This window comes from Gorilla gorilla, chromosome 1, assembly GCF_029281585.2.
Source record: "Gorilla gorilla gorilla isolate KB3781 chromosome 1, NHGRI_mGorGor1-v2.1_pri, whole genome shotgun sequence".
NCBI classification, from domain to species: domain Eukaryota; kingdom Metazoa; phylum Chordata; class Mammalia; order Primates; family Hominidae; genus Gorilla; species Gorilla gorilla.
Window position 1 is genome coordinate 181,406,424 of NC_073224.2, and position 27,512 is coordinate 181,433,935.

Consider the following 27,512-nt stretch of genomic DNA (forward strand, 5'->3'; position numbering starts at 1 on the left):
TTGCTAATTATTGTTAATTTTACCACAGCTTTGAAACTCTAGACTTTCTCAATGACTCAAAAAGAGATTGCAACCCCTGTATGCCATGAAAGTAGCCACACAGTGGCAGACAAGCAATTTCTCACAGTCTCCATTCTTTCATTATTTACATGGTTCAGCTACTTACGTGGGATACAGGAAAAGAAAAGCAATGATTTGCTGTGTTAGAATCAAATCGTACAAAAAACTCTTTACAGTCTTGCTGGCTCTTTAAGAATTTGTTCCTGTTTGTCTCTTTATAGCCAGTGCACAAATAAATATTATGTGCGTGTGTGCCTGTGTGTGTGCGCTTGTGTGAGGTCCAGAAAATTAGTGTTTAACAGAACTTTTAACCCTCTGAACACCAGGATACCTGTGTTTTACCCTTGATATGGTGAGTAACAGAACTGCTTCCCTAACTTCCCTTCAGATTCTGTGTCACTTCGTGTCCACAAACACTTTATTTAAGGTCTCATCACTCCTAGGCAGGGTGCCAAAGACCCCTCTCAGAAATATGAGGAAGTTGATAGCAGTGTGACTTCAGGTCTTTAAGCCTCATCAGCATCACCTATAAAATGGGTCTGATAGTCCCTACCTGTCAGGACTGGTGTGAGGATGAGATAATGTTTGTGAACTGTAAACTATATAAACGTGTGCTACTGTGAGAACTGGACAAAGAAGAGAGGGAGTGAGAGAAATTAAGGGAGGGCTGGGGCTGGGAAAGAACGAAAAGGGAGTCGCGTATAGAGGAGAGCGCGACAGTCGCGAGCCACACTTTGCAATGAAACTCTTGGTAGACTTTCTGCCGGGAGAGCGGCCCGGACGCGCCAGGTCTGTAGCAGGAGGCCGCGCCGAGGGCGGGTCCCCAGAAGCCTACAGGTGAGTATCGGTTCTCCCCTTCCCGGCTTTCGGTCCGGAGGAGGCGGGAGCAGCTTCCCTGTTCTGATCCTATCGCGGGCGGCGCAGGGCCGGCTTGGCCTTCCGTGGGACGGGGAGGGGGGCGGGATGTGTCACCCAAATACCATTGGGGACGGTCGGTGGTGGAACCAGCCGGGCAGGTCGGGTAGAGTATAAGAGCCGCAGGGAGCGGCCGGGCGGCAGACGCCTGCAGACCATCCCAGACGCCGGAGCCCGAGCCCCGCCGAGTCCCCGCGCCTCATCCGCCCGCGTCCGGTCCGCGTTCCTCCGCCCCACCATGGCTCGGGGCCCCGGCCTCGCGCCGCCACCGCTGCGGCTGCCGCTGCTGCTGCTGGTGCTGGCGGCGGTGACCGGCCACACGGCCGCGCAGGACAACTGCACGTGTCCCACCAACAAGATGACCGTGTGCAGCCCCGACGGCCCTGGCGGCCGCTGCCAGTGCCGCGCGCTGGGCTCGGGCGTGGCGGTCGACTGCTCCACGCTGACCTCCAAGTGTCTGCTGCTCAAGGCGCGCATGAGCGCCCCCAAGAACGCCCGCACGCTGGTGCGGCCGAGTGAGCACGCGCTCGTGGACAACGATGGCCTCTACGACCCCGACTGCGACCCCGAGGGCCGCTTCAAGGCGCGCCAGTGCAACCAGACGTCGGTGTGCTGGTGCGTGAACTCGGTGGGCGTGCGCCGCACGGACAAGGGCGACCTGAGCCTACGCTGCGATGAGCTGGTGCGCACCCACCACATCCTCATTGACCTGCGCCACCGCCCCACCGCCGGCGCCTTCAACCACTCAGACCTGGACGCCGAGCTGAGGCGGCTCTTCCGCGAGCGCTATCGGCTGCACCCCAAGTTCGTGGCGGCCGTGCACTACGAGCAGCCCACCATCCAGATCGAGCTGCGGCAGAACACGTCGCAGAAGGCCGCCGGTGACGTGGACATCGGCGATGCCGCCTACTACTTCGAGAGGGACATCAAGGGCGAGTCTCTATTCCAGGGCCGCGGCGGCCTGGACTTGCGCGTGCGCGGAGAACCCCTGCAGGTGGAGCGCACGCTCATCTATTACCTGGACGAGATCCCCCCGAAGTTCTCCATGAAGCGCCTCACCGCCGGCCTCATCGCCGTCATCGTGGTGGTCGTGGTGGCCCTCGTCGCCGGCATGGCCGTCCTGGTGATCACCAACCGGAGAAAGTCAGGGAAGTACAAGAAGGTGGAGATCAAGGAACTGGGGGAGTTGAGAAAGGAACCGAGCTTGTAGGTACCCGGCGGGGCAGGGGATGGGGTGGGGTACCGGATTTCGGTATCGTCCCAGACCCAAGTGAGTCACGCTTCCTGATTCCTCGGCGCAAAGAAGACGTTTATCCTTTCAAATTCCTACCTTCCCCCTCCCTTTTGCGCACACACCAGGTTTAATAGATCCTGGCCTCAGGGTCTCCTTTCTTTCTCACTTCTGTCTTGAAGGAAGCATTTCTAAAATGCATCCCCTTTCGGTCCAACAACAAGAAACCTGACTGGGGCAGTGAAGGAAGGGATGGCACAGCGTTATGTGTAAAAAACAAGTATCTGTATGACAACCCGGGATCGTTTGCAAGTAACTGAATCCATTGCGACATTGTGAAGGCTTAAATGAGTTTAGATGGGAAATAGCGTTGTTATCGCCTTGGGTTTAAATTATTTGATGAGTTCCACTTGTATCATGGCCTACCCGAGGAGAAGAGGAGTTTGTTAACTGGGCCTGTGTAGTAGCCTCCTTTACCATCGTTTGTATTACTGACCACATATGCTTGTCACTGGGAAAGAAGCCTGTTTCAGCTGCCTGAACGCAGTTTAGATGTCTTTGAGGACAGACATTGCCCGGAAACTCAGTCTATTTATTCTTCAGCTTGCCCTTACTACCACTGATATTGGTAATGTTCTTTTTTGTAAAATGTTTGTACATATGTTGTCTTTGATAATGTTGCTGTAATTTTTTTTAATAAAACACGAATTTAATAAAATATGGGAAAGGCACAAACCAGAAGTTGGCATTTGTGAAAAGTCCCTCCAGATTTCTATCACTTTGGTCTCTAATTTCCCAAGACTTGTATTTTTTTTTTATTTCAAATTATAACACTTTTTTTTCCCCAGAAGTGGGTGTTTCATGTTGCTACTCTGGTGTGTCCTAAGATATACTAACTGGCCAGTGTAAATGCTATTCTTTCTAAATAAGATTATTTGGAAACTTCCTTCAAACTGCAGGAGGGTGAGCTTGAGGGAGGAAGCTAAAACTAGCTGCTTTTATGAAAAAGAGTGCCAGTCTTTGGTCATCTCTAAACAAGGCTTATCACCAATGGAGACAGAAAACTCTAGTTCAAGAGCTGTATCTCCTTTGAATCCCAGCCCTACTTTGAAATAGGTGGTACTATTTCCATTTAGCCTTTGAGCAAATCACTTAATCTCAAAGCGTTGTGGCTCTAAGATTAAACGACTTTCCCACATAATTAGAGCCAGTCTGCAGTGGGCCCTACACTTTTGCTGGGTGTGCACAGGCTGTTTTCCTAAGACTTTTACTTATTACATATATTTTTTGAGATGGAGTCTTGCTCTGTTGTCCAGGCTGCAGGGCAGTGGAGTGAGCTCAGCTCACTGCAACCTCCACCTCCTGGGTTCAAGCGATTCTCCTACCTCAGCCTCCTGAGTAACTGGGATTACAGGTGCCCACCACTATGCCCAACTAATTTTTGCATTTTTAGTAGAGATGGAGTTTCACCATGTTGGCCAGGCTGGTCTCGAACTCCTGCCCTCAGGTGATCCACCTGCCTCGGCCTCCCAAAGTGCTGGTATCATAGGTGTGAGCCACTGCACCCAGGGATTTTTACTATTAATGTGCTTTAAAGATATGTTTTACCTATTAGCTGTAAAAACTAGCCACTTGTCCCTCTTACACTTATCTCTTCCTTTTCACTCATTCACGTTCATTTATGAGTGTGGCTGTGGGGTACCCCACAAGTAAACAACTTACTACAGTAACTGAGAAACTGATACAACACTAGGTGTGTACAAAGGAGGGAGTGGTTGGTATATCACATATTCAGCAACAGCTAAGCTAGATCCAGGACTGCAGTTTCTTCCCCTGGAATCCATTTCATGCCCCTCCTCCCATCCTGTTTCTATAGTCTATGAGGACCTCCCAAGACTGAAACACCAGTAAGAATTGGGGAGAGAGCTCTCAGCTACTGGCTTCTCAACTTAGGGCTGTGGCTGCTATGCGCTGGTGGAGTGGATACTGTGGGATTGCCAGAGATCTCAAAGTCTGCTGCCACTCACCAAGGGAGAAACTCCTCCAGGCTCCAAACTTCCTTCCAGGGTCAAATAAGACTTACCAAGGGGAGAGGGTGGATGTGAGCTGGCTCTCCTACAGTAGGAAGGGTGGCCCAAGTACCTGAAGTTAGAACTGGCTCTCTAACAATGAGAGTGAGACTCCCCACTCTAGGTCTCACTGGGTGCTTTCCACTTCTGAGTCACTGAAGTGCTTTGACGGAAGTGACCTTGGTGATCACCTGTGACCTAACCCCGCATTTCACACATGAAAAGAGCAAGTGAATTCTCAAGATTAATGTTTCTGTAGCACAGCTGGAACCAGAAAGCCTCATTGTTTCAAGAGTCACTTTTAAAAACTCACTTGTCTGCCTGGAAAATAAAGGATCCAGTGGGCAACTGAACAAAGCAGACTCCCTGAAAAAGCCCCTTACTCCATCAGAATGTTGCTTCTGGATGATATTTAGGTTTCTGCATTAATTCAGGACTGTGACTTCTTGCACTTTATAGCATTTATAATTTGCAAAGTGTTTTCACACATATAATCTTCTTTGAGCCATTGACTTACTGGAAGTAACCCAAATGTTGACAAACCTGAGGTCAAATCTTATTCCTTTGGGTCAGGAAGTCACTTACCTCCCCTGTTTCCTCATTAGTTAAATGAAACTATAAATCCCTCTCTCGCTATTACGAATATTAAATGAAGTAATTGATATGAGCGTCTGAAACAATCTGGTGCTTAGTGAAAGTTTCATGTACTTTAAATTGTTTAGATTACATCCATGTCACATGTCAGCAAACTGAGATTTGAAAGACATTGAGTAAACTCATGAACACACACCCTGCATATACCAAATATGGGGCTTGGGACTTTTGCCTTGTGTAGCTAAGATTTTTACTGTTAATGTGCTTTAAAGATGTGTTTTACCTATTAGCTGTAAAAACTAGCCACATGTCTCCATTATACTTATTTCATCCTGTTCCTGCTGGGTACCCAGCAGGTTAAGATGCCTTTTTTTACTCACTTCTTCCAAGGAAGAGCCCCCTCATGCTTCTGTTCTGAAAATCAGCTTTCCTCTGCTGGGGTCGGGTCTTAAGAACCAGCTATCTTCAGGGATTGAGCAGCTGCCTCCAAGATTCCACCCACCTCCCCACCAAAAACAAACAAACAAACAAACAAAAAAATACCTTACAGTTCACTGGTTCACTGCCGAGAGCTCAGACCTGGGGCTGCCCTTGGAAGGAATGTGAGGAGCAGGTGTGGCTTGCCCAGCAAGTTGCAGCCTGCCTTCTGAGCCTCCTGAGGACACTTGACTGATTTCCTTGTGTAGGTCACCAGGGCTTTATCCATTCTTACTGTTTCTTTTATTGAAGCATTTTTTTAAAGATCACCCATTCCTCCCTCTGCTTACAAATTTTTTGCTTACCATTTTCCAAGTGGAATCACAGAATGTTATGTCAGAGCTGGAAAAAGCTTAGAGAGCCATTTAGTTCAACATTCTGATTCTATAGATGAAGACACTGAAGCTCACAGAGGAGAATGGATTTACCCAAGTCAGACAGAGAGGGGCAGAGCCACCCTAGAGCTCTAACACCCTGACTCTATCCTGTCTGGTGTTCCACTTGCCTCCCTGGTTAGTCTCCTGATGATGTATTTAGTAAATAGTCACTCTTGTTAGAACTAGAGGAAGGTCCCCCAAGTTCTTGGGGGAAAAATACTAGTAATGAGTGAGTTCTTTCTAATGTAATGTGAACAGAACTTCCACTCCACTTTCTGAAGGAGATATCTCTCCATAGACTTCTGCTATTAGAGGGGGCTAGAGCAACCTTGGAAGCCTCCTGTTTATATAAAACAAAGGACCCTTTGAGACCTGAGTAGATTTCCTTTACAATTACTAGCAGGTCGTGGTGGACATCTTCCAGTTGTAATTTCCCTCCTGGAACCATTCCCTGTCATTGCTAAATATCATTAGAGGTTTCATTATAGCCTTTTATAGTGAGCTCAAAGAAGGAATTGTTGGGAGGGATGGGGATGGATGGGGGGCTGGGCCCATTCACTATTAGGGAATTATACTGTAAACAGGGGGGTTGTGTCCCCTGGCACTGCAGCAAGCCATATGTCATCAATTTCAGTGGAAATTCTGAGGTTCATGATGTACAAGGAGGCCAAATTGATCTGGGTAAGAAGGGAAAGATAAATGATCCACAGTGATAGCCTGAACATGTTAACCAGCAGTTTATCAGCAGGCAGCTCAGCTTACCAAGGCATCTTGTCTCCTTGCAAGGAAAGGGATCTTGACTAGATAAGCATTAACTCCTTGGAATCCGTGTGCCCAGCTTTCTCCCATGCTGGATGTAGCTGATCCCTTAGGTGACCTCAGCACTCTCCACTCCCTTGTTATCTGATACTGTTGGAGGAAATGTCCTGGCCACCCAAATATTTTTATGTGAAGCACATTGTCATATGCAATTGAAACAACATAATACAGAAGGTGGGAAAAGGTACTAAACTATGCCAGCAGATGAGTCTTCAAGTCCTTGTTCTTGCTTTCCAGCTGTATTATCTTGAATATGGCAGTTCACCTCCCTGAACCTCACATCTGCATTATAAAATGGGTCTAGTAATATCCACTCACTCTAGCTCATAGAGCTCCTGGCTCCTCATCTGACCTCAGTGGGACTGGGGTGATCTTGACTAAGCAGCCAGTTTGACCAGTGTTGGCTCTAGCTGGAGTGCAAAGGCCCCAGTGATTGTGAGCGGTTACCCTGAAGCAGGCACAAGTTGGACAGTCTGTGTCCTCAGAGATGCCCAGCATTGGTCATTTATTTGTTCCCTCAAATATTTTTTGTCTTATTTGATGCCAGATATCATACTAGTTTGGGGAACATATGAATTGAACAGATATGGTTTCTCTGCTGCTCTTTTTTTTCTTACTTGGCACCCCACAATGTTTTCAATGGGGGAAACACCCACATTGTGTGAACCTTGATGGGAGGCCTGATGGTCCTGTTCCCTGGCAGGTGGGATATGGGCATGTGACATGGCTCAGCCAATTGAACTCTCCTGCCTGGGCAGAGACCTAGAGGATATGAAGCCATAGATCAGGACAATTGAGAAATTTTCTCAGAACAGTACTGGCTTTGTCAAGAGCACAGCTGTTCCATGGGTGCCAGTGTCCAGTGGCAGCAGCGTTGGTAGAATATCCCAATTGGATTGCCCCACAGCTTGACATTGGCCACATCCCCTGCTGCCTAGGCAACCTTAGGTCCTGTTCATTTTCTGGGTCTGATTCACCAGCCTTCCCACTGATTCTGTGAACTTAATCCAAATCCTCCAATAAATTCCTTTTATGCTTAAGTTTAGCCAGAATCCTTTTCTGTTGCTTACAGCCAAGAATCCTGACTGGTAGAGTCTCTGCCTTTAATGAACATAAAGACTACAGCATAGAGAGTCATTAACAACACAATCATGTAACTAAGGGTGCAATTTAAAAATGAGATACATGCTCTAAAGAAAAAAAAGCAAATATGAATGTTCTGACCTAGTCTTGGGGGAAGTCAGACCCTTAAGGAATTGATGCTTGATTTGAGATGTAAGGCATGAGCAGATGTTATCTGTGCATGAAGAGAAGCATTTCAGTAAGGAAGAACAGCATGTGCAAAGGTCCTGAAGCAGGAGGAAGTGTGGATTATCTGAGGACCTGAGAGTAGACAAGAATGGGTGGATTGTGGGTAGCAAGAAGACTGGTGCTGCCTGTGACTGAGGAAGTGGGCTGGGAACAGATTATGGAAGGCCTTTCAAGCCTACTAAGTATTCTGACTTTTGTGCAAATGACACAAAGCGCACACCCCTTGTGCAGACAAGGTAGAAAAATGCTTCCTATCAAGTTGGACTTAACCCTGCAGTGCCAAATTTGGCAAATGGCCTGGTGGGTGCCTTTGTGTGAAGAAATAAGTGTCCTCTACTTTCCTATTGACATAACTTCACCCGCTCCCCTGTCAACAGCATAGAGAAATCCTTGAAAAAACTATTTGTTTTAAAGCAGGGGTGACATAAGCAGATTCATGTTCTGAAAAGATCACTCTGGCTGGAGTGTGGAGAGTAGACTGAAAAGGAACAAGAATAGAGGCAAGGAAATCATAAAAGACCAGTAATAGGAGTATTTCAGGTGAAAGGTAAAGGTAGCTTGGGAATGCTAGGCGCAGTGGCTCACGCCTGTAATCCCAGCACTTTGGGAGGCTGGGGCAGGTGGATCACTTGAGGTTGGGAGTTCGAAACCAGCCTGACCAACATGGAGAAACCCTGTCTCTACTAAAAATACAAAATTAGCCAGGTGTGGTGGCACATGCCTGTAATCCCAGCTACCTGGGAGGCTGAGGCAGGATAATCACTTGAACTTGGGAGGCAGGAGGTTGCAGTGAGCTGAGATCGTGCCATTGCGCTCCAGCCTGGGCAACAAGAGCAAAAGCCCATCTCAAAAAAAAAAAAAAAAAAAAAAAAAAGCAGCTTGGATGAGGGTCAGGAATAGAAAATAGTGATGATGATGGGGAGAAGTGGATGTACTGAAGGGATATTTCAGATATAAAATCAACAGGACTTGGGGATGGATTTTATATGGGAATGGTGAGGACAAGGGAAGTGTTAAGAATGGTTGTAGCTTTTGGCTTTCATAACTGGTTGGTGGCACTATTTTCTGAGAAAGGGAACACAGGGATGGGAACATGTTTGGTGTGAGGGAAATGATGAGGATGGTTTTGGATAGTTGAGTTCAGGCTTTCATCCAGAAGCTGACTATAGCAGTCTGGTGTTGTATGGACTGGAGATGGGAATTTGGGAGGCACTGGCTTATAGGTAGTACTTAAAAGCCAGGGTTAGAAATTCAATTGTCTAGCAAAAGGTGATAGACTGAGAAGGGAAGAAAACTAGCACCATGCTTTAAAAGACTCCAGCACACCAGGACCAGAAAGATGAGAAAGCGTTGGCAAACGAAACCAAGAATGGTTAAAACCAGGGGTGGAGACTAAAAGACAAGCCCAGACTGCTACCAGGGGATAAAGGCCAAGTCAGAAGTCACGGATGGCAGAGCAGTTTCTTCGCAGGGCGTGGAAGCATTGGTGGAAGCAAAGCCCCATACCAAGAGGAAGAAAGAGAGGGTTGGGGTAAACAAATTTGTGACACATTGTCACAAAGTGACAAATCTGTGAATGTGACATGGGAAACAGAAGTGATGAAAACTTGCTAGGTACAGCTTTACAAGTAACCAAGCTATTTGCTGGTCTGTGATCTTGGATCAAGTTACTTAACCTCCCTGTGCATTTTCCTCACTTGTAAAATGGGAACAATAATATACCCACCTCCTCATAGGGTTGCTGAGAGAAGTAAATACATTAATGCAGGTAAAGCACTTAGACTGGTGCCTGCACACAGTGAGCACTCCTAAATGTTAGCTATTGTTATGGTTATATGAAACTTGAACACGTGGTGTCCATTGCAAGCTCCATAAAGGAAGGTATTCTGGTTTCTGTTATTCACCTCTGTATTCCCAATGTCTCGCACAGTGCCTGGAGCATACCGGGTGCTCAATAATTAGTGCTGGTTGAATGGATGGATAGATGAGATGGGTGTAGATGTCTTCCAGAAGGGCTATCTCTGGTCTGGGAATTTAAACAGGGCCAAGTATGGCCCTTTGACAGCTGGGATTAACTGTTCAAGGATTAGATTTCAAACATTTCTACCCATGTCGCACCACCTAAAATAATATTCAGAAGCAAAAGGAAGAAAAACAAAGCTACTTATAGCTCCACAAATATTTCTTAAGAAAAAGCAAAATGGAAGATGTTTAGATAACTTATGAGTCAAACAAATACAAAGCAATAAGCAAGAAAAACACAGCCAGCACAATATAACACTCGAAATTTTAATATGATAGCTTTACTATATAAAGAACATTTTTTGTGTTTTTTGAAACCAGGTCTCACTCTGCCCCCAGGCTGGAGTGCAGTGGCATGATCACGGCTCACTGCAGCCTCCGCCTCCTGGGTTCAAGCAATTATCCTGCCTCAGCCACCCGAGTAGCTGGGACTACAGGCATGCGCCAACCATGCCTGGGTAATTTTTGTATTTTTTTGTGGAGACAGGTTTCACCATGTTGCCCAGGCTGATCTCAAACTCTTCTGTTCAAGTGATTTACCTGCCTCAGCCTCCCAAAGTGCTGGGTTTACAGGTGTGAACCATCACACCTAGCTTATATAAAGAATTTAAACTCAAATTAATTAGAAACACAATTCATCTAGTTAAGATCTCAGTTTGGTACTTTTGTGCAAATTAGAAAGGGCATCCTGTTTGCTCTGGGCAGACAAATTAGAAAAAGACAGTCCATCTAGTTGGACTCAGCCTTACAGTGCAGGGCTTGGCAAGTGCACCAGGTGGAGAGACACCTTTCAAAGAAGAAAAAGTGCTCCCTCCTCAGTGGAGGGTACACAGTTAGTGATCAGAGTCAGGCTTCATTTTGGCCCCCACTCCCTTGGCCTTGGTGCAGCACATACACAAAGCAAGCTTATGAGATGAATTTCAGTAGAAAAGGAACAAAGGTAATAAATAGACAATTCCCGGAGAGGAACTCGAAATACTAATAAACCTCTTTTTAAAAATATGTCTAACATCACTGGTAACCAAATGAGTTAAAAGCACAATGGTATGACAATTTCCCTTCGTGAAATTAATAAAACTGTTGTTTCTCAGTGCTGGTGAGGGGTGTGTTAATTGGTATAACCTTTCTGGAAAACAAGTAGACAATATCTACCAAGAACATGTTTAGTTTTTCTGACTTTCTATTTCTATATCAAGGAATTTATCTTAAGGACATGAATAGTGATGCAAACAAGATTCACATGTATAACATGTTGCATGCAGCACTTTTTATAATAGTAAAAAGGTGAAAATAAATATCTAACTACAAGGGGATGATTATATAGGTTCATAACACCTTGAGATCTAGTGTGTTTCAGAATTCAGAAATGTTCGGATTTTAGAAGGATAATTTGGTGCATGATTTTAATCCCTTCAACAGGGTCTGTGACAGCATCTCTAATCAATATATTTAGATTTCTGCCATGAAACATTAACAGTCACACTAAGTGGTATAAATAGACCATAAGCAGGCTTAGGTCACTTCAGGTCAGTTTTGCTGCCAAACTTTTAAAACAGCTCTTGGGTTTTCAGCTTTTTGGATTTGTGGTGTTGTGGCTCAGAAATCGATATCCCAAAATGCAGTGCTTTGTACATGCTAAACTGAAAAAGGAGCTTCAAGGTCTTTCTGACTTCTCTCTCCAGATCTGCCCCCACCTCCATCTCTCTCAAAGCATGGGATAAAGTTGCTCTCCGAAGCTTCCTTATCTGCCTAAAGTCCAGACCTACCAAAGAAGAGAACAATTACCTCCAGTCCCTTCCTTAAGTTTTCATTAACTGAACCCATACCACAGGAAGGAAGACCAGTCTGTCAACAAACCTGGACAGACTTTTGTCACAAATCATCTTTCACTCTGTGGGCCCAATAGACCATTGTATGTTCTTCAAGCCCATTGACTTCTCCTCTTATAGCTGTTTTGCCAGGATCCAAGCCCCAAATTCTTTCTGAAGGCTCTCATTGTATATAAGTTAAATACATTTGTATGCCTTTTGTCCAATTAATCAGGCTTTGTAAGCTGATTTTTCAGGGAACCTTCAGAGAGTGAAAAGGAGCTTCCCTTGTCCCCGACAGTGGATAAGGGATTGTGGATCTGTATACGTTATGGTATAATCCTTGAGGACTTTCTAACATGGGAAAATACTCACAATATACTGTTACGTGACGGGGGCAGAAGTAACAAAATTATAAAAAGACTCCATTTTTAAAAAATGGGAACAAACATTTTAAATGCAAAATTTGTTGTTTTAAATCCAAATTGATTGCAACTGCTTTCATTTTCTGTTTTATTTTTTGTCTTTCTTTTTTTAAACTTCAAGGGAATGGTATAATTTTAATCAGTGGAGAAATCAATTGTTCTACTACACTCCCATTTTACTGCACTCTTCACCCTTTGAAAAGCCTGCTAGGGTGGAGGAAAGGAAAACCTGCTCTCTAGGTGCCTCTCATTCAGTGAGGCAGAGTCTGAGCCTTCCTATATGCAAAGGGAAGGCCTTTGCTTGGGTGAGGGGCTAAAGATCCTTAACTGCTTTGCATAAAGACTTGGGCTTGGTGGTTGGAGCCTGGAGTCCCACTTCCTAGGGAGGCTGAGGCAGGAGGGTCGCTTGAGCCCAGGAGTTCTGGGCTGCTGTGTGCTATGTTGATTGGATGACCACACCAAGTTTGACATCAATCTGGGGAACTCCTGGGATCGGGGAACCACTAGGTTGCCTAAGGAGGGGTGAACTGGCCCAGGTCAGAAATGGTGCAAATCAAAACTCTCATGCTGATCAGTAGAGGGATCGCGTGTTTGAGTAGACACTACATTCCAGCCTAGGCAACATGGCATGAATAGATACTACATTCCAGTCTAGGCAACATGGCAAAACTCAACTCCAACTCTTTTAAAAGGAAACAACAAAGAAGACATGGGAGAAAATGTTTTGGAATTGGATGGAGGCTGGGTGGTGAGGGGAAAGGAAGGGTCACTTGGCAGAAGATTGGACCATGAATTAGTACCCTGGGGCTTCCATAGAAAACTACTACAAACTCGGAGGCTTAAAATAACAGAAATTAATTTCTTCCAGTCCTGGAAGCTAGAAGTTTGAAATCAAGGCTCTAGGGAAGAATCCTTCCTTGCATCCTCTAGCTTCTGGGGTTGTGGGCAGTCCTCGGACTGTGGCAGCATAACTCCAATCTCTGCTTTCTTCACATGGCTGTCTTCCCTCTGTGTGTATCTCTGTGTCCAAATTTTTGGCTTCTCATAAGGACACTACTTGCTGAATGAGGGCCCACCCTAATCCAGTATGAACTGATCTTAACTTGATTATGTCTGCAAAGACCCTATTTCCAATAAGATCACGTATACAAGTTCCAGGTGAACATGAATTAGGGGAGGATACTATTCAAATAAGATCATGAAGTGGCTACATTATCTGGGATATATACCCCTGGGGTTCGTTGTTGCATGCCAGAAAAATTTAGGACATGGACACACAGGAGGCATTTAGGAGCAAAGGTTTAATAGGTAAAAAAGAAGAGAAAGAGAAACAGCTTCCTCTATGGAGGAAGGGGTCTCCGAGAGGAAAGGACCAGTTGGTGGGGAATCCCCCAAGTTTTATAGTCCAGTTTGAGGAGGCAGTGTCTGATTTACATAGGGCTCATAGATTGGTTCGATCAGGTATGTCGTTTACATAGTGCACGGGGAAGGCTGTTCGCCCCACCCTAATCTTCTTATGCAAAGGAGATTTCCAGTTAACCAGCATGATCTTGTCTCCTCCTTTATAGTACATGTGGCTGGCAGAGAAGGGAAGATGGAGCTGCCATCGTGAATACGTCTAGTCTTTAGTTCCTGCCAGCATTCACCCGCGCAAGTTCCCAGCTTGCTCTTTGTTAGAAAACGATTTGGGGCTGCTTTTCATTAAAAAGAAAAGCCTCACCGAGGACTCCCATGCCCTTGCTATCTGACTAAGTAATTTCTTCTTAACTCCTGTATCAATCAGACCCCTAGTTTGTGACTTGACTAAGAAAAAGGAATTCTAATATTCCATTTATTTTAAAGATTATGTCTGCTGAATGAATAAATGAATGAATGGTATATATGGAACTGTGACATAAACACCTCCTTGGTTTTTCCCCTAAATTTTCAGATTAAGTTGGCTAAGCAAGTGTACTATATGGGTAGTGTTGTTTATATGGAAATTAAACAAAAGGAATCTTTGTGTGTGTGTGTGGTTTTTATTTTATTTTATTTTATAAACTTTAAGTTCTGGGATACACATGCAGAATGTGCAGGTTTGTTACATAGGTATACACGTGCCATGGTGGTTTGCTGCATCCATCAACCCGTCATCTACATTAGGTATTTCTCCTAATGCTATCCCTCCCCTATTCCCCCACCCCTCGACAGGCCCCAGTGTGTGATGTTCCCCTCCCTGTGTCCATGTGTTCTCATTGTTCAACTCCCACTTATGAGTGAGAACATGCAATGTTTGGTTTTCTGTTCCTGTGTTAGTCTGGTGAGAATGATGGTTTCCAGCTTCATCCATGTCCCTGCAAAGGACATGAACTCATCCTTTTTTATGGCTGCATAGTATTCCATGGTGTATATGTGCCACATCCTCTTTATCCAGTCTATCACTGATGGGCATTTGGGTTGGTTTCAAGTCTTTGCTATTGTGAATAGTGCTGTAATAAACATACATGTGCATGTGTCTTCATAGTAGAATGATTTATAATCCTTTAGGTATATACCCAGTAATGGGATTGCTGGGTCAAATGGTATTTCTGGTTCTAGCTCCTTGAGGAATCTCCACACTGTGTTCCACAATGGTTGAACTAATTTACAATCCCACCAACAGTGTAAAAGTGTTCCTATTTCTCCACATCCTCTCCAGCATCTGTTGTTTCCTACTTTTTAATGATCACCATTCTAACCGGCATGAGATGGTATCTCATTGTGGTTTGAATTTGCATTTATCTAATGACCAGTGATGATGAGCTTTTTTCCATATGTCTGTTGGCCACATAATTGTCTTCTTTTGAGAAGTGTCTGTTCATGTCACCCACGTTTGATGGGGTTGTTTGTTTTTTTTCTTTTAAATTTGTTTAAGTTCCTTGTAGATTCTGTATATTAGCCCTTTGACAGATGGATAGATTGCAAAATTTTTCTCCCATTCTGTCGGTTGCCTGTTCACTCTGATGATAGTTTATTTTGCTGTGCAGAAGCTCTTTAGTTTAATTAGATCCCATTTGTCAATTTTGGCTTTTGTTGCCATTGTTTTTGGTGTTTTAGTAGTGAAGTCTTTGCCCATGCCTATGTCCTGAATGGTATTGCATAGGTTTTCTTCTAGGGTTTTTATGGTTTTAGGTCTTACATTTAAATCTTTAATCCATCTTGAGTTAATTTTTGTATAAGGTGTAAGAAAGGGGTCTAGTTTCAGTTTTCCACATATGGCTAGCCGGTTTTCCCAACACCATTTATTAAATAGGGAATCCTTTCCCCATTGCTTGTTTTTGTCAGGTTTGTCAAAGATCAGATGGTTGCAGATGTGTGGCATTATTTCTGAGGACTCTGCTCTGTTCCATTGGTCTATATATCTGTTTTGGTACCAGTACAATGCTGTTTTGGTTACTGTAGCCTTATAGCATAGTTTCAAGTCAGGTAGCGTGATGCCTCCAGCTTTGTTCTTTTTGCTTAGGATTGTCTTGGCTATGCGGGCTCTTTTTTGGTTCCATATGAAATTTAAAGTAGATTTTTCTAATTCTGTGAAGAAAGTCAGTGGTAGCTTGATGGAGATGGAATTGAATCTATAAATTACTTTGGGCAGTATGGCCATTTTACACAATATTGATTCTTCCTATCCATGAGCATGGAATGTTTTTCTATTTGTTTGCATTCTCTCCTATTTCCTTGAGCAGTGGTTTGTAGTCCTCATTGAAGAGGTCCTTCACATTCCTTGCAAGTTGTATTCCTAGGTATTTTATTCTCTTTGTAGCAGTTGTGAATGGGAGTTCACTCATGATTTGTCTATTTTGGTGTCTGGGAATGCTTGTGATTTTTACGCATGAATTAGGAATCTCTTTAGACTTCAATCCAGATCTTCAGAAAATGCTCAAAGAACTGGCAGACTGGGTTCTCTCTTTCTTTAATCAGACTGCTAAATACTGTTAAAGCAATAATCTTCATCCTCCATGTGCATAATTACCTTCTTGAAATTATTCCCTTTGATCAGCCTGGGGAGTTTTAAAAAAAATTATTACAGTTTCATTTAGAACTCCCTAAGTAAAAGCGATTACTAGCTTTTATGCTAAAAATTAATCAGAACTTACTAAAATTGTCTGGTAGCCATACAAAAACACTTACGCTTGCTCATAATTTATTTTACCATAATTTTCAAAATCAAATGAAGATTTAAATCTATGAATGAACAGACACTGGCTACCCACTTCATTCCATCACAATAGAAATGATAATATAGCACTGAACAGAATATTTTTTTTTCTGCCCTCGAAGATCTTAACAGTTCAGCGTGGTAGTGGTGGTGGAACAGGGAGAATAAATGGAACAAGTAATTACAATAGTGTGGGATGAGTGTTATGAGGAAATACAGGGCGTTATGAGAACATCCAGCAAGGAGAACTGACGTAAGCTGGAGTGGAAGTAGGAATCAGTTTAGGGAAGATCTGCTCGAGAAAGTTCTGCTTAAGCTGAGACCTGAGGACAAACAGGAGCTTGTCGTGTATAAGAAGAGGAAAGGAAAATGTATTGCGGAGGCAACTAGATGTGCAATAACTGACTATATTAGCAAGGACTATTCAGCTATGAATGTTAGCTATTCAACTCAAGTAAGTTTACACAAAAAGAAAATATGTTGATTTGTGTAACTGGAAAGTGAAGGGGAGGTGTTAGCTTTAGCCATGGCTGGATCCAAGTGTTCAAATAATGTTGTCAGGACTCTCTTTCTTTCTTAATATCTTTACATTTTTTTAAACAGATGTATTAGTTAGGGTTCTTCAGAGAAACAGAACCAAAGGGATAGTGAGCGAGTGAGAGAGAGAGAAATTTATTCTGAGGGATTGGCTTACGTGATTATGAAGGCTAAGAAGTCCCACCATCTGCCATCTGCAAGTTGGAGGCCCAGGAAAACCAACGGTGAGTTTTAGTTCAAGCCTGAAAGCCTGAGAACCAGAAGAGCCAGGGGTGTAAATCCTAGTCCAAGTCTGAAGGCCCAAGAAGCAGGAGTGCCAATGACTGAGGGCAGGAGAATATGCATGTCACAGCTGAAATAGGGAGAGTGAATTCATCCTTCTTCCACTTTCTTGTTTTATTGGGTCCCTGGACAGACTGAATAAGGCTCACCCACACTGGTGAGGATTATTTCTTACTGTCTACCAGTTCAAATGCTAATCTCTTCCAGACACACCCCAGAGGCACACCCAGAAATAATGTTTTACCAGCTATCTGGGCATCCTTTAGCCCAGTGAAATCAACCATCATATTAACCATAAAATTAACCATCACAATAAGCTATATTTTAGAGCTGTTATAGGTTCGCAGCAAAATTTCGCAAAAGGTACAGAGATTTCCCATATATCCCCTGCCCCTCCACACACAGCCTCCCCCATTATCAACAGCCTTCACCAGAGTGGTAGACTTTTTACAATTGATAAACATAAAATGACATATTATTATCATGTAGAGTACATAGTTTACATTAGGGCCCAAGCTTGGTGGTGTACATTTAATGGGTTTGGACAAATGTATCACATGTATCTACCATTGCAGTATCACACAGAGTGGTTTTCCAGCCCTAAAATAATTCCTCTGGGCTCTACCTATTCATCCTTCACTTTACCCTAACTTGTGGCAACAATTGATCTTTTTATTGTCTCTATAATTTTGCCTTTTCCGGAATGTTATATAGTTGGAATTATACAGTATGTCACCTTTTCAGATTGGCTCCTTGAATTTAGTAATATGCATTTATGTTTCTCCTGTGCCTTTCTCTTTTAAAACTTTATTTATTTATTTATTATTTTATTTAGTGATGAGGTGTCATTATGTTGCCCAGGCTGGACTTGAACTCATGGGCTCAAGTCATCCTCCCACCTCAGCCTCTCAAGCAGCTGGGACTACAGGCATGTGCCACCTCACCCAGCCTTTCATGTCTTTGCATGGCTTAATAGCTTATTTCCTTTTATTGCTGCATAATATTCCGTTGTCTTGATGTACTGCAGCTTTTTTTATCCACTCACCTACTGAAGGACATCTTTATTGCTTCCAAGTTTTGGCATTATGAATAAGTCTGCTATAAACACCTGCGTGTAGGTTTTTGTGCGGGCGTAAGTTTTCAACGTCTTTGGGTAACTATCAGGGAGTGCAACTGCTGGATCATTGATAAAAAGTAGTATGTTTAGTTTGGTAAGAAGCTGTTCTTTTAAAGTGGCTGTACCATTTTTACATTCTTACCAGCAATGAATGAGAATTCCGGTTGCTTCACAGCCTCATCAGCATTTGATGTTATCAGTGTCCTGCCTTTTGGCCATTCTAATAGGTGTGTAGTGGTATCTCGTTGTTGTAATTTGCATTTTCCTGGTGACATATGATGTAGGGCATCTTTTTATATGCTTATTTATCATCTGTATTTCTTCTTTGATGAGATATTTGTTAAGGTCTTTGACCCATTTTTAATCAGATTTTTTTGTGTGTTTATGTTGTTGAGTTTTAAGAGTTATTCACATATTTTGAATAACATTTTTAAAATAGGTATTTTTTTGCAAATACTTTCCCCAGTCTGTCACTTTTCTTTTAACTCTCCTGACAGTATCTTTTTCAGGGAAGAAAATTTTAATTTTAATAAAGTCCATTTTATTAATTGTTTTTTACATAGATCATGCCTTTGGTGTTGCACTTAAAAAGTCATTGCTGGCTGGGCTCAGTGGCTCATGCCTGTAATCCCAGCACATTGGGAGGCCGAGGAGGGCGGATCACGAGGTCAGGAGATCGAGACCATCCTGGCTAACACGGTGAAACCCCGTCTCTACTAAAAATACAAAAACTTAGCCTGGCGTGGTGGCAGGCACCTGTAGTCCCAGCTGCTCGGAAGGCTGACGCAGGAGAATGGCGTGAACCTGGCAGGCGGAGCTTGCAGTGAGCCAAGATGGCGCCACTGCACTCCAGCCTGGGCGACAGAGCAAGACTTTGTCTCAAAAAAAAAAAAAAAAAAAGTCATTGGCAAATGCAAGATCATCTAGATTTTCTCCTAGGCTGGAGCAACACAGTGAGAAAACCTATTTTTATACTTTTGCATTTTACGATGCAAAATGGAGTCTTTTGGTTTTGCATTTTACATTTACATCCGTAATCCATTTTTAGTTAATTTTTGTGAAGAGTGTAAGGTCTATATCTAGATTAGTTTTTTTTTTCTGTTTGTTTGTTTTTTGGTATGTGGCTATCTAGTCGTTCCAGCACCATTTTTTGAAAAGACTATCTTTTCTCCATTGTATTACCTTTGCTTCTTTGTCAAAGATGAGTTGACTATATTTATGTGGGTCTAATTCTGGACTCGGACTCCCTTTTCTGTTCCTTTGGTCTATTTGTCTATTCTTTTGCCAATACAACACTGTCTTGATTACTGTAGTTTCATAGTAAGTCTAGAAGTCTGGTAGTGTCAGTTCTCTAATTTTGGTCACTTTTAATATTGTCTTGGCTACTCCGGCTTCTTTGCTTTTAGAATCAGTTTGGCAATATCCACAAAATAACTCGATGAGAGTTTCATTGAAATTACATTGACTCTATAGGTCAAGTTGGGAAGAACTGACTGACAATATTATGTCTTCCCATCCATGAATAACAGAATATCTCTTATTTAGTTCTTGATTTCTTTCATTAAAATTGTGCACTTTTTCTCATATAGATTTTATACTTAAAAAGAAAAATTTATACCTAAGTATTTCATTTTGAGTGATGCTAATGTAAATGGTATTGTGTTTTTAATTTCAGACTTCACTTGTTTATTGCTGGCATGTAGGAAAGTAGTTGACTTGCATATTAATCTTGTATCCTGCAACCTTGCTTTAATTGCTTATTAGTTTCAGGAGGGTTTTTTTTCCTTTTTGGTTAATTCTTTTGGATTCTGTCTTTAGATGAACATGTCATCTACAGCAAAGACAGTTTTATTTCTTCCTTCCCAATCCATATACCTTACATTTCTTGTTCTCATTGTATTGCATTAGTTTTGACTTCTAGTACAAGGTTGAAAAGCAGTGGTGAGAGGTGACATCCTTGTCTTGTTCCTGATTTTAGCGGGAAAGCATCTAGTTTTTCACCATTAAGTATGACGTTAGCTGTAGGCTTTTTGTAGAGATTCTTTATCAAGTTTAGGAAGTTTCCCTCTGTTCCTAGTTTACTGAGAGGTTTTTGTTTTTATGACTAGACATAGGATTTTGTCAAATGCTTTTTCTGCATGTATTAATACGATCATGTGACTTTCCTTCTTTAGCCTGCTGATGTGACAAATTACATTAATTGATTTTTAAGTGTTGACCTATGAATATCTAGAATAATTCCCATTTGGTCGTGCTATAAGATTCCTTTTCTACATTGTTGTATTCAATATGGTGGCATTTTATTGAGGAATTTTGCATTTATGTTCATGAAAGATATTTGCTGATATATTTTATTTTCTTATATCTTTGTCTGGTTTTGGTATTAAGGTAATGCTGGCCTTATAGAATGAGTCAGGAAGTATTCCTTTGTTTCTATCTTCTGAAACAGATTGTAGAGAATTAGTATAATTTCTTCTTTAAATGTTTGGTAGAATTTACCATTAAATCCACCTGGGTCTGGGGTTTTCTGTTATGGAAGATTATTAATTATTGGATCAGTTTCGTTAATAGATATAAGCTTATGCTGATTGTCTGTTTCTTAATATCTTCATCTGCTCTTTGCTTCATTTCATTTTCTAGGCCAGCTTTTTCCTCATCTTGGCCAAAATGCACATCGGTAGTCCTTGTCTTATATTTGCCTAATTTAAGAGCCACACAGTAGAATTTTTATCCCTTCAATGGTAAAATATGATATTAGTCTAATTGGTCTGTTTTGTCCATGTAGTAGTTTGAAGAGAGTCCCAAAATTTATGTCCATCTGGAACTTCAGAATGGTGATCTTATTTGTTGGGAGGCAGAGGCAGAAGAATCACTTGAAACCGGGAGGCAAAGCCTGCAGTGGGCCAAGATTGTGCCACTGCATTCCAGCCTGAGTGACAAAGCGAGACTTCGTCTCAAAAATAATAATAATAAAAAAAGAATGGTGATATTGTTTGGAAATAGAGTCTTTGCAGATGTTAATTAAGTTAATGATCTTGTGGGCCTAAATCCAATGACTACTGTCCTTATAAGAGGAGGAGAGACACTAAGAAACACAGAGAATAGGGCAATGTGAAGATGGAGGCAGACATTAGAATGATGCATCTATGGGCTAAGGGGCTCACTTATATTGGCTTAGGGGTTTCAGCTTGGGATGTGGAGTCAGGCCAACCTGGACTCAGTGCAACCACTTACAATCTTTTAGTAGGAGTGACATAAGCACAAACTGCCCCAGGTATACAGAAGTAGGGTAGCTCCCCAGGCCTGGTGCAGATACATGCAACACTTGCCAGAGTGGACAATTTTGCCCTGTGTTTTGAAGAGTGAATTAGCCAGGTGTTGATAGAAATAGGCATTTGTAGCAGATTCCACTGGTGTCCACTCACATTTCCCTTTATGTTGGTGCCTGGCCCATATTTCTGCACACACTGGTTCAACTGGCAACTGCCAGAACCTGAAGCTCCTTGCTTGAGTCTTTCTCTGGCCTGTAGGAGCCCACTCTATGTGCATATGCAGGAGGCTGGAAGTGTCATAGAATTAATCATTACTAGGACAGCCCTCAACCAATGCTACTGGCAGGAATGGTGAATAAATAGCCCAGCCTCCCCAAACTCACTTGGTAAAACTCTGTGCCCTGTTTTACACATTCTCCTAGCCGTCCTCAGAGGGATGACACCCCATTGGCCCCTTTTGTAACTAGTTTGCTAATGTATTCTTTATTAGTTTTCTTTCCTTCCCTGTCTCACTTCTCTACTCACCAATGGGTGCTTCCTAGGATCACCTCCCAAATAAGTTACTTGTATTGGAATCTTTGTGCTTGTCACATTTGTATCCTCATCTTGTACATGCTACTCTTTCTGTGCGGGATGCTGTCTAATAGGGAGGTCTCCTTGGGAGACACACAGAAAGAGTAGCATGTACAAGAACATGGAAATTTAAGCATGGATACCTCAAATTCCAGAGGTTATCCAAATTATTTGGAAATCTGCTACCTGGTCTAGTGATCTGATAGATGAAGAGTTACCTGTGCTTATAAATAAATAGATACCATGATGCGATGACCCATGTTTTATTTTGGGAATTGTTTAGGTTGAGAGGAGGAGTAGGGGATTTCCTATTTTCCCTGGAGCACCAGGTTCTGTAGAGTATCTGGCATATAGTGTAGCCTCCATAGTATTATTGAATGTATGGATTTGTTTATTGTATCAAAATTAGTGTGTTAAAAATGCCTGTAATATAAACTATGGCCTTAGGGTGATAATGGCATGTTAATTTTAACAAATGTACCACTCTTGGTGGTGGGGGAGGCTGTGCCCATGTAGGGACAGGGAGTAGATGAAAACACTCTTTCTGCTCAATGTTGCTGTGATCCTAAAATTTCCCTAAAAAATAAATCTTAGTGATTAGAAACAAAAAGCCCAGTACTTACTAAATAATTCATGCGCAATAGATGTTTGTTGAACAGAATTGAGACTCCATGGAAAGGTAAACGAATGCCTTTCTTTGAACAGGCATTACAACACTTGGTAGTGATATATGAGGAGGGGAACTGTGCCCCCAGTGGCGTGTGCTCTAGGAATCTGGAGACTTACTTTAGTTAGAGCTCAAGGTTATGAGCTGAGTTGTTCGTGAGAGCAAAATGATAGAAATGGTTTAAATGTCCATCAACAGTAATAAAGTAAATGACGCAAAATCTTTTCCAGAAGACATCTTATGGTGCTTAAAATGGATTAAATTGATCTACAAGTATTGATAAAGACATTTCTCCAAGGCATGTTGTGCAAGTGATAACCTGGAAGTTACAGAAAATATTCATAGTGTGATACCATTATGTTAAAAAAAAAAAACCACTAAAAATATGCCACATATCTTTGGTTGAGATGCGGACTCAGCAGCAGATGGGGTGGGAGTGGTGAGGTGATTTTTTTTTTTTTTTTTTTTTTTTTTTTGAGACGGAGTCTCACTCTGTCGCCCAGGCTGGAGTGCATTCGCGCGATCTCGGCTCACTGCAAGCTCCGCCTACCGGGTTCACGCCATTCACCTGCCTCAGCCTCCCAAGTTGCTGGGACTACGGGCGCCCACCACCACACCGGGCTAATTTTTTTGTATTTTTAGTAGAGATGGGGTTTCACCGTGTTAGCCAGGATGGTCTCGATCTCCTGACCTCGTGATCCGCCCACCTCGGCCTCCCAAAGTGCTGGGATTACAGGCATGAGCCACCGCACCCGGCCAGTGAGGTGATTTTTAAGTCCTTTCAAGCTCTGAGATTCCGTAATCCTAAGAAGTAAAGTTTATAGTTCCTTTTAAAAATATACTGCTTTGACCCATATAAGAAAACTGTAAGACTTTATGGAGAGACATAAAAGAAGACCTGGATAAATGGAGATGCACATATTTCCTTGATTGATAGTCAACATTGCAAAGATATACATCTCACCCAAATGAATCCAAGATTAAAAACAACAACAATAACAGAATCAAAAATCCCAATTCCTTTTTTTTGAGGAAGGGAGCTGAAAAAAAACTGTTCAGAAGTTCATCTTGAAGGTCAAATGTGTAAGAGCCAGACAATATTTGAAAATAAAATGTATATTACAAAGTTACAATAAATAGAAAGAATCATGCACTAACTCCAGAACAGTCAGACGAAGGAAAAAAAGGGAAACTGCAGAAACATATGTAGATATTTACAGGAATTTAGCATATTGTGACAGTGATGCTTTAAGTCAGTCAGGACACGTTAAATTAATTGTTGGGACAGCAGTTACTTTGGTGGTCCTAACCATGGGGAGGGCACATGCATGCATCCTTTGTAAAAGCTCCACTGGCCTAATTATTCCGAAAATATTTTAGGTTATTTTTTTTCCTCCTATTTTATGCTGAAATAAATTCCTGGTAGATTAAATATTTTAAAAGATTTAAGAAAGAACATAGTCATTCAAGTACTAGAAGAAAATAATGATAAATATTTAATCTTAATTTTGAGACAGACAGTAGATATGATCTCGAAGGCAGAAACCATAATGAAAAGGTGGATATTTTTGACTGTATCAAAATTTCAGCAATTAAGTATATTTTGCACCTGAATCAACAAAGTTGAAAGACAAACTTCAAGTGGGGAAAATGTTTGCTACATAAATGACAGACAATTCTTAAATGTATGAAAACATTTTTTAAGTTTATAAAATACAAATGAATATATTACAGAAAAATGGGTTAAGGGCATGAACAGGCAATTTGCTAAAGAAGAAATCCAAACAGCATAAAAGCATGAAAAAGCATTTACATTATTATAAATCAAAGGAATACACATCAAAACAATGAGGAAGCTTTGATCTCATCAATGTTTTAAATATTTAAGGTAATTTAAATCTTGCTTTTCAAGTGGGTTACACATCAAAATGTTAACAGTGGTTATTTTGGGATAGTGAGGTTAAGGGTGATTTTTCTCTTTTTTGTTTTGCTTTTCTATGGTATTAGTATTTCACTTGTGCAATTAAGAAATAATAGTTTGCATTGACACTTAGAAAAGTGCTCATCTGGAATCTTTGAAGAACTGATTTCTGGGGAGTGAGCAAGGGTATGTCCACAGTAAGACCTTCCCCCATGGCCCTGCATGGAGCTCGCTGAGCCATACTGAATTATCCCACACCCAATTTCAGGAGCTGGGTCCTGGTGGCTGCAGTATAGACAAGAGGAACGAGGCTGGAGACAGGGAGACCAGTCAGGATACTAGTGCACTAATAATTTAGATGGTAATTCGTAAAAATAACACACTGGAACTTGGTGTGACCATTCTCTTCGAGCAAAAAATTAACTTTAAAATGGCAGATTTATTCATGTTATGTGGGAAGAAGGGCTGGGATGACACAAGAAAGAAAAAGAAGTCAACTGTGGTGGAAGTAAGCACTGAGCTGATTTTTGTTGGAGTAGAACGTTTCAATGAAGATGCTGAAATTCTCTGTGTTGGAGTGATTTCAGATTCACAATTTCAACCCTTTTGGACAGTCATGCCTGGCACATATTCAAGAAAAATGAAAGGCCACTTCAGTCAAGGTGCCACCCATACATTGCAGCCTTGCAAGTACGTGACCCTCATCAAATCCTGTGGCTGTTTCACCTGGCTCTCATTCTGAATCTATATCATCAGAGACCTGATTGTTGTCTGTTGAACTTCTGTCTAAACCTCTTATAAGATAACCCATGCCTCATAATTCTTCAGAGTCACTCTCTTCTTTAACTCAGTATTCAGCATCCAGCACTTTCTATAGGAGGTATGAATGAATGTCTTTCTGTGTCATGGCATTTAATACAGTTTTCCACTGGAGAAGACTGAATTGTTTTAGGCTGGGTTCCCTGGAAACAGATTCTGAGATAAATCTTTGTGTGCAGGCTTATAGGGGAGAGACCTCAGGAACAACACTTATTTATTTATTTATTTAGGACGGAGTCTTGCTCTGTCACCCAGGCTGGAGTGCAGTGGTGTGATCTCGGCTCACTGCAACCTCTGCCTCTCAGCTTCAAGCAATTCTTGTGCTTCAGCCTCCCGAGTAGCTGGGACTATAGGCACAAGACGCCATGCCTATCTAATCTGTGTGTGTGTGTGTGTGTGAATGTGTGTGTGTGTGTGTGTGTGTATGTGTGTATTTTGAGTAGAGACGGGGGCTTCACCATGTTGGCCAGGCTGATCTCAAACTCCTGACCTCAAGTGATCTGCCCACCTCAGCGTCCCAAGTTGCTGGGATTACAGGCGTGAGCCATTGTGCCCAGCCAAGGAACAACAGTTATAAGGGAGTAAGGGAAACAGGACTGGGTAGAGGCAGAAGTGGAGCTTCCAGTCCCATGGAGCGCTCTGCAGCGTGGATGGCCTTGCAGTGTTATCCTCAATTGAAGCATAGGAGTCAGGACTGTGTACTCCCAAAGTTTGTGGGGTAAGTGCTGTCGCTGGGCAGAGAGCCTATCCTTGGATGAAGCAGGTGTCTCCAGCCAAGGGAAATCTCTAGGGAGGCAGGCAGCTGCCAGAATGATAACTTCAGTGAACGGGGATCTGCTGGTGTAGCACAGCATCTACTTTCAGTGTTAAATCCAAAGTCAAACTTCAGTGATGCTGTCACAGGACACAGTCTTCAGTGTGACCCTTCAAGCAACCCTCCTACCATGAATACTCCATAAAGAACACCTTCAAAAGCTTCTTACACCTCATTAAGCTGTGCTTAAAATGAAGCCCTTTTCCCAAGGGCATATCCAAAGGAAATTATTCATGTCAATCCTCTGAATTCAGACAGGGTAAATAGCTTTGGAAATTTGACAAAAGCCAAACTTTTAAGCGTAGCAAATCAATATTGCTTGGTTGGAAGTTTGGTTCTGAGAATGGAATCTGATCATGTGTCTCAGTCAGTTCAGGTTGCTACAACAAAGTACTATAGACTGACTGGCTTCAGCAACAAACTATTTTTTCTTACAGTTTGGGAAGCTGGAAGTCTGAAATGAAGATGCCAGCATGGTTGGATTTTGTGAGGACCCTCTTCCTCGTGTACGGACAGCTGTCTTGTTTTATCCTCACGTGGCAGAGTGGGAGCTCTCTGATCCCTTTATCTCCTTATAGACTCGAATCTCATTCATGAGAGCTCCACCCCCATGACCTAATTACCTCCTAAAGGCCCCCATTTCCAAATACTGTAATATTGGGAATTTAGGGGTCAACATATGAATTTCAGAGGGATACAAACATTCAGTCCATAGCACGTTGATCAAAAAATTGCTTAAAGGGCAGCACAAAGAAGATGTACAGCCAGAACAGAAGACTTATTCAAACTCTAAATCCTCCAGCAGCTGTGACCGGGAGAATGTGCCGCTCAGATCTGCTCTGGGGAGCATAGTTGACTGCCAGGCCCTGCCCCTGACCTTCTGGCTCCCCAACTCCATTTGTAACAAGCGCATGCTCCCCATAGACTGCTCTTAGCCAATGAGCACGCATGGTGTGGATACTAGTGGATGCCCATCTCTGCAAAATATGGAACTCCTCTAAGCAGGCAATTTTGGCCTAAGGACTCCTCATTTTCAAAACCTTCTTAGAACTGTGCTACAACCTGAGGTGCTTCTAATCCAGTCTTTCTTCTTTCCCTCTCTCCTTTAACGAGTGTCATGATCTGAGGGCCCTTCCTGTCTATTCCTGCTCCTGCTCCATTATCCTTCCCAGGATTTTCCACCCAGTAAACATGTCTTGCACATCTGATTCCACCCTGGCATCTGCTT

General features: G+C 42.5%; 1 protein-coding gene across 1 annotated transcript; it reads left to right on the forward strand.

The window, feature by feature from the left end:
- Nucleotides 1–1,025: 1,025 nt before the first annotated feature.
- Nucleotides 1,026–2,941, forward strand: TACSTD2 (tumor associated calcium signal transducer 2). Its single transcript, XM_004025878.5, has one exon. It carries the CDS (start codon nucleotides 1,214–1,216, stop codon nucleotides 2,183–2,185), a length of 972 nt encoding a protein of 323 aa, XP_004025927.1. The 5' UTR covers nucleotides 1,026–1,213; the 3' UTR covers nucleotides 2,186–2,941.
- Nucleotides 2,942–27,512: the final 24,571 nt, after the last annotated feature.